General features: G+C 36.0%; 1 protein-coding gene across 6 annotated transcripts in view; it reads right to left on the reverse strand.

Moving 5' to 3' along the window:
* PARD3B (par-3 family cell polarity regulator beta) overlaps positions 1–14,650 on the reverse strand; it is a 985,497-nt gene that overhangs the window by 433,267 nt on the left and 537,580 nt on the right. For all 6 annotated transcript variants that reach the window (XM_057503666.1, XM_036928150.2, XM_057503667.1 and 3 more), the window contains 5 exons: positions 12,106–12,192; positions 6,454–6,579; positions 3,897–4,255; positions 1,391–1,530; positions 156–284 (listed from right to left, as the gene is read on the reverse strand). In XM_057503666.1, the coding sequence (XP_057359649.1) occupies positions 156–284; positions 1,391–1,530; positions 3,897–4,255; positions 6,454–6,579; positions 12,106–12,192 (841 nt within the window). The remainder of the gene's footprint in view (positions 1–155; positions 285–1,390; positions 1,531–3,896; positions 4,256–6,453; positions 6,580–12,105; positions 12,193–14,650) is intronic.

Below are 14,650 nucleotides of genomic sequence, written 5' to 3' on the forward strand. Positions count from 1 at the left end.
AATTACTAGTAATGGCATCTCCATTTTTACCAGTCACACTGGCTGAAAAATCTCAGGAGAAACTGCAATTCCTCTCTTACACCTTATCAGCTGCAGAGCTGCTGAAATTTCAGAATTGCACTGAAAATTCAGCAAGAATATAATCTGAACATTACCAGCTCTCGGGGAAGAAAATTTCCTTCTTGACGGGCGATGACCAGCGATGCTGTCTCTCCCTGCCTGGTGCTCCTCAGCATGGCCACAAGCTCTTCCTGAGTACACCCAGTGACATCTCTGCCATTTACCTAACGAATGCAATCATGTGAGCGACCATAATTACAACACTTGCCAGATCCTACACTAGACGGTTTTGAAAGTAAATAGTGAATGGGCTCCTGTGATCAATGAAGCTCTGGAAAATGAAGACTGAACACATGGAATCAAACAAACCATGTTTAAAATACCAGTAATATACTGACCATCATTCTTATGGTGCTAGACAGTCTCAGTCAGCAATTTGTACAAGCAGTTTCTCCTAAGATGTCACACTCTTATGATGGGGAAATCAAACTGACAGTAGAGATTGATTCCTTAAATAGAAAAGAAGTGGATTTCAAAGGCCTAACTGGCCCAACTTTCTGCCTCATACAAAAAGCAAAAATGGACCATAATCACAAGGCAGATTTCTCTGGAAATAAGAGTCTTTTGTTATGATTTTTATAGTGTTCTCCATGTTTAGAAAATTACAGTCACCATGTTATCATAGATTATCGGGAATTCTAATTGGAGCTATATGAGTCATTTGGTACATCTTCTTTCATGGTGTAGAACTACATGAAATCTAGGGTTGCTTTCATGTCATGAGGAAGTCAAATGGAACCAGCCAGTTTCCATGAAGATGGTTTCTTAAAAGGTAAGTTGACAGTATATATTTATCCAAGAAGATGATGCTATAAAACAAAACTAAATGGGACAAAGAAAAGCCTATTGCTTGGGACAGTTCCAAATACTTCTCTATAGGTATAGATCAACCTGAGACAAACTGGCTCATTCTTGTGAGAAGTTTAAAGAAACAGTTACTGGAACTTGGGTATAATATTGAAATTCGTAGCTCTAATTGAATATATGAAGACTTTTTGGATTTCATCAAAATTCCCCAGGGACTCTCAGAGGTAAAAGTAAGAAAGAGAAGACAGGGGAAAGTTGTCAGTATTACCAGTCCCCATATCACTGACCTTAGTGGGGACTTACAAAGTTAGGCTGCTCATTACCTAGTTTTATAATTAAAGTCCTTATCTTATCTATAAGGAATAATTTTCAACATGTTCTATTCAAAATATATTAATATATTTCTATTTATTTATTTAAACACCAAGGAATATTTTATTACTGATATTAATTCCATTCTTACCTCCAAAATTCTGTCCCCTGATTGCAGGCGGCCATCTTTTATTGCTGCGCCCTTTGGTAAGATGTTTTTTACGAAAATGGGACCAGGACCATGTATGGAAGAGTCTCTGGTAACAACAGTGAAACCAAGTCCTTCAGGGCCTAGTGTGTAAGACCAGGAAAATGCATGGTCAGCTGAAGCTGGAGTAATAGTATATTCAATCTTCCAGTAAAATTGACTACTGTAGAGTAAGTAAAATGTTTACATTCCAGAAAATATTTTAAGCATGCTTAATTTGATCTGGTTGCAAATACAGACTACAGTTCCTGACGGGTCTTGATGGTATCAGAGTGAATTCAGGGTCCAATGCAGATGTGTAACACTTTTATTCATTAAGGTCTTAGAAGAAATGCCATGCACTCAAGAGGTTGATTTTTCAACAATGTAAGAAGCAAATGACCAACTGGCATGAGTTTTGCCAGGCTCTCTATCTGCCTAACCTGGGGCTCCTTGCTTCCTGTGTCTGTATCCCTGTGTGTTGCATCCCACTGTCCCACCACTCACTCTTGCTGATCTGGTCCCATTCTCTTGAACCTCCCATCTCTCTGAGTCTGTATTTTTTTCACTCAATCTGCTCATATTTCTCTATCCTAAAGAATCCTTACTTTAGTCTTACTGCTTTTTCAATCTTTTTCCATCCCCAATGACTTACCCACCACATTCAGTAATTCTCCCCATTCTGATCTTCCCTTCTCTAGCTTTGATATATCTCACCAATCTTGAAGTTAATTCCCTACCTTGGTGTTCATATCTTTATTTTCTGATCATTTTCTTATCTCTGCGATCATATCAGGTCTGTCATGTTCTCGTTCTTACCCACTGTTCGCTCAGATACACAAAGATCTGACCTAGACTCTCTGCCTTTGCCAGCTCCGAGCTCCATCTCCCATCTCCCTACAGATTGACCCTAAGTCTCTTTGGCCCTGATCTCTCTGGTGTCAGCTTCCTAAATATTACCATGCAGACACTTTCACCAGCATTTCAAACTTCACTATGAACCCCTTTCTCCAATTCAGATAATAGCTTTTTCAAATACACTCATCTACTAAAAAATCCTAATTACTAGTAATGGCATCTCCATTTTTACCAGCCACACTGGCTGAAAAATCTCAGGAGAAACTGCGATTCCTCTCTCTTCTCTCTTACACCTTATCAGCTGTAGAGGCATATATATATTATATTTAAACAGATGCAATATACCCTTTACTGATCCTTTGCTGTTTGGTCTCTTCCTCAGAGAATCTTTTTTGCTGTCAGAGTAATCCTCCCAAAGTATGACTTTATCATATGCTTTATTTCTGCATTCAAGGCTTTCTGATTGATTTTTAGAGTTACATTCTGTGTCTGATTTTTCTATCCTCAAAGCACTCAACCCCAAATCTGATACACAGCTGGATAATTTGTATAAAGACACAATTGATGAATTTATATAAAGAGCCTAATTGGTAAGCATACTGGAGTATTTGTGCCTCCCAGCCAACACATTTTCTTCCAAGTATAGAATTATAGGGGGACCAAATTTTGACCAGAGGATCTTTCAGAATAATCTCTTTGTATTACTTAAAGGTACACGTTACTTGATACTTTTGATATACATTAATAAGTATTCTGAAACTACCTTGTGATCATTAAATTCTCTATTAATTTAAACAAGAATCTAATTCAAATTCAAAATTAAGAATCCTAATTCAAACAAGAGATCCTGGTTTCTTTTCAACTGAGTCTTGAAAATCACCTCAGATTGCAGAAAGCTACAGTAGGGGAAGAGTTTATCTAGAGAAATTTACAAAATAAACAAAAGCACATAAGTGCACGAATGCTTATGTGTATGTATAATATCGTATAAATATGAATGCATGCACATGATCTACATGATCTGGTCTCACTGATCAGGGCTTGAAATGGATAGAAATGTTGAAAAGATGAAGAAAGAAAAGATTATATATGCTTTTGAAATGAAGCATGTTTTGAAAAATTGTTTGCAATTCTGAATTAGTGAAACTGATAATCATCAGATATTTGCTTTCTGATGAGTAAACTTACTGCTTGCATAAACCTATCTTAGAGGACCTGAAACAATATATTGCGTTTTTGGACTTGGCCTAAAAGATACTTCAAGAAACACTAACCTTGCTCAAAACAGGGACAACTGGATTTTAATGCCTATGCAGCATTCACTTGTGCTACAATATCACTATCTGTTTCTACCAGTTTTGCAATGATTCTTTCCATTTTCCAACATGTCTTTCAAATTTTCTTGTTTCAAATTATCTACCCTCTCCAGGAGAAAAGGATAAGAAAGTAGTATAATTTCATGAAATTTAAGTTACCTACATATACACTTAAATCTATTCTTTGATGCAATTAAATGAAGGGAGAATTAACGAAATTAGTCTTAATGCATTTCTCTTAACCAATTTTACATGTTACAATAATAGAATGCTATTAAACATCATTTAATAATTACCTTTCTTTAGGTCAATCTTAATTTTCTTTGCATTTTTCTTGCTCCCAAACCCCATGAGAGGGGAAAGTGAGGGAGAGGATGGCTTTCTACCCAGTCTTGGTACTCGGGGGCTCTTGCTTTGTTGCAGGGAAGTGGATGCATCTTCTTCAGGACTGCTTATTCCTGTGAGATTTACTGTCTTGATTCCTGATTTTCCATGGACAGGAGGTGGTGGTTTTGTTCTCAAAATGCCATCATTGTTACCAAAAATGTTAAGAGGTCCAATGACTGATTTTTCATACTGTTCACGGTTTTGGGGTAGAAGCACATGGAGGAGAACACTTGGAGATTTCATTGCCTGACGAAAGACATCTTGAGCCCTTGAAAAAGAGTTAGTAACTTGTAACAATATTGCTTTGTAGGACGTCCTCCAAAGCTCCACACATGATGACAGTAGGAGAGGCACGGCAGCGTAAGAATAGGAGATGCGAGCACTACTACTATCAGTATGATTTTGTGAACTAAATACTAGTTACCACTTATGACTTGCTCACCAGATGCCCCTGCACTGGGCTACACATGCATTTTTGACATGCATAATTTTCCCACTTAATCTTCTTAACAACCTTCTTAGTTAATCTCCTCATTTAATCTCTGAGAAGTATAATTAGCTCTCATTTTACAAAATGAGGGCATTGAGAATAAGAGATTTAAGTTATTTGTCCAAAGACCCACAACTTTTAACTGTTTCTAATGGAAATCCATCAAGAGGTGATTACTGAAGTACATATACATCAAGCTTTAATTTTAGATGGAAAAAAATCATTCCGCATTATTGACCAGATTATCAATTAGTTTCCTTTTAGGATTTTGTTCTAAAGTACAGATCTTCTCTAACATGGGTTGTGTTCCTGAAGTTCCATTTTGGCACAAATATTTCCTCATGGAGACATCTGTTAGGTGCACTGGCCATGCCGAATGTCACAGTGGATTGTCAATCCAGCATGCACCCTCCCCATTATCCTATTATAGAGTACATCTATTTGCTTTACATTTTTTTCCTAAGTATTGTGTGTTCTTCCTCAAGTTTCATACTACTTTTCCTCTCCTATTTCCCATGTCCCCTGATGCCTCCTTATGACAACTACCTTTCCCAGCCTTTCTTGCCAATGAAATGTAAGAGAAGTTTAAAGGAAAGCTGGCTCATCTGGGAGGCAGAAACTTTTTTCTTCTTCTATTTCTCTTTCCTATTTCTTGAGAGTCAGAAGTGATGGAGGGAACACCAGCAGCTATCTTGTGAGCATGACACAACTTAAAGCCAGTAGCCACAGAGTAAAGATAACAAAGCAGAAAGATGGAAGATGCCTGATCGCTGATGGCTATGGAATGGTCAGATCAACTCTGGGCTGCCACCTCCAAACTTACTTGTTCTTAGGAAAAGAAGTAATCTTGTTTAATCCACCTTTATTTTAAGTCTCTGTTACTATCAGCCATACCAAGTAACAATTAATAAAAATTCCAACTGCTACTTGAGCCCCAGTCCCTTACTGAAGTACTTAATTTCCCAAGTTGTTAGGAGAAGGGGGAGAAGATTTCACAGAGGCAGCTCAACTCTTCTGGTCATTTCCTTGGCTAGGAGTCAGTTTTGACTCCATACTAACTCCACGCTGAATTTTTATGAGCTTCAGATTCCACCTGTACAGAATAGGCATGCCTTGCATGCCTAATTAAATCCTTATAAAAGGCACAGTGATATAAAAAATAATATCATTATTAATAATTATATTATCTATTATTCAATATTTTAAGAAATACACTTTTAAGGATTTATTTCTTTCCACACTTAAGCAGCTAGTGCCCACTGCCCCCTCCCACCCACAACCGCTTACCTCCTCCACCCCCAAACATACAATATTAGCAACTAATGACCACAGAGATGATCTATCGTGAATTGTTTTGGTCAGAAACAAGAGCGGCTGATGCTCATTACTAAGGAGTATTAGTATTTATTTCCTTGCTCCCAAATCCCACTGCAATGCTAACATACATTTTGTATATATCAGACTGCTACATATCTAATTCTAATGCAAGAACCTATCCCCATAAAATTTTTGCATGTAGAGAGATGGTTTCTTTTAGGAGAGTATTTTAATTTTTTTCATTTGTTTCTATTATTCCGTGAGTCCTCACAGACATCTCTCACAGATATTTAGTTTGGGTTAGACTGCCGACACAAAGTTAACTAATAAGCTAAACTAACAATCTGTGAAGAGTCATTAAATACTAGTCTAACTGACCCATAGCCCAATAAAAACAAACGCATCTCCCGCTGCTCCAGAAAGACAACCAGGTAGGAAGCCCTGCTCTGTGGTTCATCATTCTTAGGGCTGTCAGGAACATGTGCAGGCCACCTCTGAGTATGCTAAAACATAGGATGAATTTGAAAATGGATGTGCTGGGGTCATTCAAAGGGAATGAACAGAAATCCTACCTACAGTTTTGATTATACGGAGCTCGGTAATTATTATAAACTCTCCATGGATCAATAAAGTAAATAAAACAATGAAAAAATGCTTACTGAGCAAAGGTTTTGTCTACGAGGTCCACATTGTTGATTTTTACAATACACTCATTTTCATGAAATAGTCCTTCCCGCTTGGACCTGCTGTTTTCTTCAATGCCACGAATGAAGAGTCCTAGAATTCTAAAGGCAAAATTTAGGTTGACATACAATTACTGAATAATAATATGCTAATTATTTCTCTACTAGCAACTATTCAGGAAACAGTATTGACTTCTATTTATGAAAGAAATCATGCTTTACATTCAGGGAACTGTTATTTATATCCGTAGTAAAAAAAAGTCACTAATAGAGAAAAAGCTCATCAAGACAAATAAACATAAACCCCAACCCAAAGCATATTAGTCTATGATTCCATTTCTTAGGCTTGCAGTGTACTTAGAAAAGGCCAGTGCAGCTCAGTGGAGGTGAGGATGCAAAGGACTGCGGTTTGGAGGACATCACAGGTGACTGTAGTAAGTACATACGAGTCAGTGCCAAGGCAATATGTTTGGTGGTAGGAGAGGAACAGATATTCCCTGTAATCTTTTGTAGTTTTACTACTTTTCCAGTAATTTGCATTTTAAGAAGCAAACATTTAAGCACAGATAATATTACTCAGTTTAGAAGGCAGTTCAGTCCCATTTTCAGTGCCACTGAATCAAGTACGTGTTGAGCGTTTTCTATGTGCGCAGGATGGAGTGGTATGAGACAAGGCTGTGGGACCAGGACAACTGGTCAGTACAGGCTTGGAGTACATTAGAAGTTAACAAAACCAAACAGAAAAACTGGAGAACTCAATAGTCTAGAGTCTTCACAGAAGGATGTAGGGAGAAAGCCGGACGTAAACTGGGTCAGAAGAATGAGTAGGATTGGGACAGGAGAGAAAGAATATATGGGCAGGCAGGATGCGCCATGTGTGTGCAGGCTGGGTTTGTGTGAGGAGATGATGGACCTAATCTGACAAGGTTGGAGTTACACACCCACCTCTCACTGTTTCTGAGCAAGACAATGACATGAAGAAGACAGGGCTTTGGGAAGAGTTGTCTGAAATTTCAACCAGGAAGAATCTGGATTCAGAGAGGATACCTGGAGCTGGCACTTTGTGGCTGTGGCTTAGAGGCAGGAGGGGAGTGGGTTGGAAAAAAAGGGAAGGGGAAAGAGAACTACAGCAATAAAAATAAAGAATTAAACTTTATTATGTGTGTGTGTGCACTACTCGATCACATACTGGCAGTATCCAAACTGAAAATGAAAAGAAATCAAATGCGTATATTTTATCTATTTCCCATTTGAAGATTGTCCTCCTTGTGGCAGTCAGGGTCCTACCTGTGTCCTAGAGTAAGAAAGACAGATGGGTCTTCCACGAGGAATCTGCTCGGTGTGGAGATTTAAGATACCAGGTAAGCCTAGTATCTTAAAAATATGAATTTGAATTTCAGATCCTTTATCAGGGAGTAGCTTTGGCCCCTTCTGTCTTCCTCATCCTCTTGTTTTTCTGTTTGGTTATTCTCTAGTATAGGGGCCTTGTGTGCTATTACATAGTCCCTTTGTATTAAATCTGGAATCTAAATAAACTATGAGCACAGTTTATAGATGAATAATAGGGTCAGCATGGAGAAAGGGCAGTCTCTAATGGAAGTGGAGAAGAAAACCACCTTTCTGTTTGGGGCAGCCACAAGGTGGGACGTCTGCCTTCAGGGTCCCAGTTCACTTAATGAGCTCAGGTCATCTCAAGACAGTGAGAATCACATGCGGTAATATTTAGGTCTTTACTTCAAAAGGGTTAAATGAATACAGTGTGCTAAGGAGATAGAACAGCAAAGAATCACACCACTATTGAAGGGATGGCGCAGGGACTTAGCTGTGAGTGTGTGGGAGGTGTGACACAGCATTTCCTAGCTCTAGGAGGTTAGTAAATTAATTATATTCTGTGTGGAAGACAAAGGGGTCCAGAGCTACTCTCTGATAAAGGATCTGAGATTCCAATTAATGTTTTTAAGATACTAGGCTTACCTTCATTTTATAACATAATATTAAAAATTGAACTATTTGATGTGCCAAAAAAAAGAAAAGAAAAGAAATAAAATAGTGTTTCTTTCCTAAATTAAACAACTCTCTAATAGTTCACATTTTGGGTTTTTGTTATGGTGTATTCACAATAACATGATCCATTAGGAGGCTCACATGTGGTTATAAACTAGTTTATGTAAGTGATATTTTTTTAACAAGCATTCAAGTCTTCCTTTAATTTAATTCAGTACATCATCAGTCATGTAATGTTACTCCCTAGGATTTAATTTCACATTTTGGGAGATGAATTAATTCTTTCAGGCCACTAGGTTGCAATTTAGCTAGCATATTACAGCTGGAGTATGCTATGTGAACCTCACTGATCTAAATAACTTAACTTTCCAATGAAAAATTTATTGACAGAATAAGCCCAACTGTAAAACCCATGTGTCAGAGGTAATTCTGGCAAAATGTAAAACTGACTGATTTTATTAGTTTGGTCCCTGGCAAAAAAATTCTCCTGCCTTCTGTATTCCATGGAAGGGATGGATTCCCTCCAGTTTGATTTCATCCAGACCAGTATGAGAAGGCTGAGAAAAGGATCTCTCATCATTTATCTTCTTTGCTCCAAGCTAGTGGCCTGTAGTAGCTGTCTCGTTTGGGACCAAGATGCTCAGGACTTAGAAATGAGTGCTACTGAGGAGTTTCGAGAGACGAGCCAGTTAATTTGCATTATTGAGCAGTGATAAAGATGGCTGAAATCCGCAGTCTCACAAAATAAGAGGGGTAACAATTACTTTTTGCTCTTGTAAAAATCATTTAGGCACTAACCCACCCTCTCTTTGCCCCATTCCATTCTCCCCACTGTCTCACAGGGCCTCAGCTACTCTAGTAGGTAAGCATTTTTTTCTAAATATCTCTTAGACATGTCTTATACTATCTTTATGTACTGGAAAAGAATTAGATTTCCCATTTTAAATTCTAAAACAAGACCATATTTTTAAAAAATGAATGAAATTAAGCTGCTTTTTACTTGCAGGGACTCCGTTTTTCTGCATATTTATATTTGTCTTATTTTTACTTTGCAAGCCAATGGCCCTCCACACATACAGTAGGATACACTATCCGATGAATCCACTGAGGCCTCGTCTAGTACAGCAGCCACTATTTTGTGCTCAGGGTTTTCTAAGATTAGATCTCTTATTCAACAGGTGTGGAAGTATTTTTTCTAATAAAAAAAAGAAATTGGAGGCAAAGCCAATTACAGTAGTCTTAGTAAATAATTAAATGTGAATTCTAATTTAAAATAATTATGCAAACCAATAAATGGAAGGAAATTATGAACTAAGTATACTGTTATGGCCTTAACTCCCTGCTCCCTCTCCCCGCCCTGTGCTCACACAGCAAAAACACATGGCATTATGAAGGCAGACACTTGTCTGACATGCTCCATATGCAGTTACATCTAGACACATGGGTTGAGTTAAGTATGCTGTTTCAGCCTGTACTCATTACTTCTTAACTTTTATTGGCGCATGTCTCCACTTCCATATTATTTTTTATGTTTTCTTTAATTAAATTTCCTTTCTATAATACTAGTGGACAGCAAAAAAACCCCACAAACACATATATATGTGTGTATATATATATATATACACACATATATATATAACTATTTCACCAAGTTACTGAATAGTTGACCATGAACTTATAAAAGTTCATTTCTGAACGAAGCTCTTCTGTTTTAACCAAAATAATAACAATACTGATAATTTGCACGTTCATATGTTGTGTGTTTTTACAAGGAGCATTGATGTTTTTTTTAATGTCACTTAATCCGACAAACTTGATGTGAATTTGGTATTCACAGAGGCAAGTTTAGGGGACTTGCTCAAGGTTATAAAAAAGAGAACACTGAGCTTCAAATCCAGTTGTTCTGAATCTAAGTCCAACATTTTTTATTCTACAGACGTTATGCTAGAAATTGGACCCAGGAAGGAGAAGGAAGGAAATCAATAAATTTGACTGTGTTTCTTTTATCTAAAGTGAGAGAAGGTGATTTCTGGTCTACAGGGTCAACCTGTGCTCCAAACTATTCAAAATGAAGTATGGTGACTGTCACATTGTATATTTCTTCATGTTTTGGAAATTGGGATGATCGTGTGTTCTATTCCAGCTTCATTAAGCTAAAGGACCTGGTAATTTAACCATTCTGCTATTTCACAAAGCTCTGTCACTATGCTTCTGCCAAAAGCCATTAGAATTTCTCATGACAACTGGGTAAACACTGTCTATCAAAAACAACCTCAGCTTGTCCTGTGCCATAACCCATAACATTTATAAACATGCTTATTAACACATACAGGAAATGAGACAATAAGAGCCACAAGCTTTTCAGTTCATTTCTTTTTAGGGGACATTCATTCCAGCAAGAGCTTGGCATCAGATGTTATTTGCAAAAAAAAGGTGATGACTTCGCAATTATAGGTAGCAGATGGCTACCTGCTGAAAATGATGCCAACCAAAATATCATGACTAAATCTGCTCTTCCCACTATGTGGCAGACTGAATTGAATAAATATTCAGAGCCAGTAAATTAATACTACATAACCTTTGGGAAAATTTTTGTTCTAGAAAGATTAATGGAATGAGTAGGGAGATCTGGATTTTGTATGACCTTGAGAAAATCCACTGACTTTTCTGGTCTTTGATGTCCTAAGCTAAAATAAGGTGTGTTTTGCCTTTTCAAGATGCATTAAAAAAAATTAACTTAGCAAATTAATTAAAGTTATGTCCTATGAGTGAGAAACTGATTTTCATTTAAGAAAAGCCCTTTCTTTCAGAGAGCCCTTCTTAATATCAATCTAGTGCTAAAGGAAGACATCTTATTGAAAAGTGACATAATACCTAATACTAGTTTTATAAGGTTGTTATAATAGTACTAAAATGAAGTCTTAGGCACACATTTTAATTTCCATCAGTAGAGCACGTTTTATATCTAATTAGGTAGACATAAATTTCAAGAAATGCTGACACAATCTAAATTACCATTTGCCCATGTGGATTTAGCAATTTATCGTCTTTAAAATTTCAAAAGGATGTCGTATTCTATTTTAATTGATTACATATAATTTCAGAAAAAAATAGTATGATGGCCTTTTGTTACTATAGTTAAACTCATCAAATCATATACAAGCTTCTGATAGAGCTACTTATCTACTTATAATGTGAGAATATTTATGATTCCAAGTTTTATATACCTAAGGAATATCAGGAAACATCAGTTTTGAATTACTGTATTCACTTGTTGAAGTGTATTTGGAACATTAAAAAATCCCACTGCAATATTCATCTAACAATATGTTCAAACTTTTCCCAAGTATTCCATTTACTATGTATCACTGATAAGAATACTTTAAGAAAGTACTTAATTGTAAATGCAGAAACCGTGATTTTTTTCTTTTCCACTGCATCCTAGAAATAAATTATTTGATTTTGTGTCTAACACATAAGTGGCCAACAGCAGGCTATCCTGAGGTGTCCATCTGAATTAACAGAAAAGTACATTTAGTCCTCTTCTCAAAAATGTTTGGGAAAAATGAGCTTGAGTCAAGTTTTTCATTAGAATGAGCTTTTGAAAGAGGAAAAACATCTCACCTTCCACTCAGAGATGAAAAGAACGGCACTACATGTATTCCCAAGGGGCCTCCTTCCCCAGAAATCTCCACTGTTCTTGTCATATCACTGGGGCATAAAAAAATAAGAGTACAGATGAGTCTCTGCTGAAAAAAACAGATGAGGCACATTAAAAAAAAAACCCTCAGGATTATATCAACTACTATAAATTCAACAGCAGAAAGAAATCAAAGGACTACATGATTTGCTGGTATGTTCAGAAGATGCAGGGAATAAAATGTTTAAAAGACTATCTGACTTCTTATACTTTCCCTGGAAGAGGAACAAATGGAAATGACTATCTACAAAAAGAACTTCCTCCTTAACTTAATCTGCATAAATCAACATATTTAAAGGATGTACACAAAAATGAAATTTCTTGCCATTGAGACACACTTGAAAATTACTGTACAGAGGACAGAATACATGGAATTAAGCATATCCAAGCTTAAGTATAAAGTAGGCTTTTTCCCTTCCAGCAAAGAGGAAAAATATAAAGTAAAATACATATTTGTTAGAAAAAGCACAGGATTACATTTTACAATCGTGAAGGCACAGTTGATAATACATATGGGCATGTTCAAAGCATTATAAATCAAAACTTAAGCTTGTCTTTCCGTAAGTCATCAGTTATATTCAGTGGAACAATTCTAAATTTTCACCTCCTACTTTTTTTTTTTTAGAGGTAGAAAAGAAGCTGCAAAGCCTGGAGAAAATGTATTACAGAAGAAATAGAAAGTCTGACCTGCCTAACCTACTCCAGATTACGGAAAGGCTGAGCTACAAACATGTATGGACAGTGTGTATGACTGAAATGTACAAGACACTGGGAGCTTCTGAGTAATAAAGAGTGGAACTAATAAATTTTTATAAAGATGAAAAATAACCATGGGCAATTTTTGGCTCCCTTAATTCCAGAGAGAGAAAATAAAATTTCCAGAGGAAAAATGATACAGTTGAAGCAAATACCCCTGTTATGGAAATCATAAGCAGGTCTTTATTGTTTCTTATTTACATGAAAATGACCTGAAACTAGATGTCAAATTAAGAGCTACAGCTGCTACAAATGCTTTTCTGCTCCAACTTGAAAATGGTGAAACTTTGACTTCTTGCTGGAAAGTTGAGAACAGCATTAAGAAAGCACAATGCCTGATGAATTCACTCTGCATGAAGTATTCTCTAGATTATCAGCCATCTAAAATAAATACATTAAATATATTCTCATCAGTGGATTAGGCTTATTTTTAATGTGTTTTCAATGCAAAGCTATTATCATTAAGAACTATAAAAAAGAGCATGTCGGTTTCCAACATTTGTGGAATATGATGGAATTTGAAATCTGATAATACATTTCTAATGAGTTTTGCTCAGATATTGCTGATATATTTAAAACTTGTTCAGTCAAGCAGGTTATATCAGAAGCCTGGAATACAAGTTAGAAACAAAACAAATCTTAAAGTGACAACATCGGATAAGAGAGATTATTATTGATACTTTCTGTGTGAGAATATAGGCATTATATAACACATATGTGAAATACTCTTTGTAGATATGCATTATAAATCCTGAATATAAAATGTCTGGTGGGTAGAAAAAGTTGTATTGCTTTTAACGGACCACAAAATGATCATTTTTATATAATAACAGACTTATAGTACATTCGTAGGTATGTGAGGAAGACTGAATCTAAAGCAGTCACACTCTTAAGATTATGGTACTATTTCAAAGACTTTCAAAACAGAGACTAAAATCTTCTTTAACCACAGAAACTTTTTATTATCTCTACCTTGTAATATATTTTTATTGTTTTGCACTTAGAGCATAACACAAATCTTTCTTAATAAACGTACTATGTATCCACATGCTGACAGTGTTCATATTATATAGAGGCTTTGGAATATAAGTGGTTAGTCTAATTCAGACTTTAAGATTTTAGCAGAAGAATTTTTGGAATGGTTTTATTGATTCTCATTTTTTTTTAGCCTATTTTGCCTATACCTCTTTATCCCACTCAAAACCCTTCCTGTAGAACACAATAAATCGTATGTATCAGACTGATACCTACTCTTTTAGTAAATCAGTCCTGTATTTTTATATTCACTTAATAAGGTAATTCATAATTTGTTAAAGTAAGCAATCTTGTTTCAAAATACTGACACTTTTTTGGGAGGTGGAATTTTAAGGTTCCTTTCTACTCTATAAGATTCCATTTTTTTCAGTATTTCAGAATAAACTTTTATGCTATCTTTATATATGATAATCAGAATTCTTTAGCTAGGGTATTTTACAAATGTTATTTATATAAACAAAACTATCATTATCCCAGAAAAAAAAACATAAAATATTTTCAGTTTTGTTGACTGTAGCATGCTGGCACTTACACAGAATTCTGTTTATATAGACATGCATTACAAGTTTTACATAGGTTATATCTTGCCATGTTCTTTATAAAATGTTATCAATTACTTGTTTCAAAATGGAAAAAAACGCATTTGAAAATGGAAGCCTCATGGACCTGTCTATATCT

This window comes from Manis pentadactyla, chromosome 6 (assembly GCF_030020395.1).
Source record: "Manis pentadactyla isolate mManPen7 chromosome 6, mManPen7.hap1, whole genome shotgun sequence".
Lineage (NCBI taxonomy): Eukaryota > Metazoa > Chordata > Mammalia > Pholidota > Manidae > Manis > Manis pentadactyla.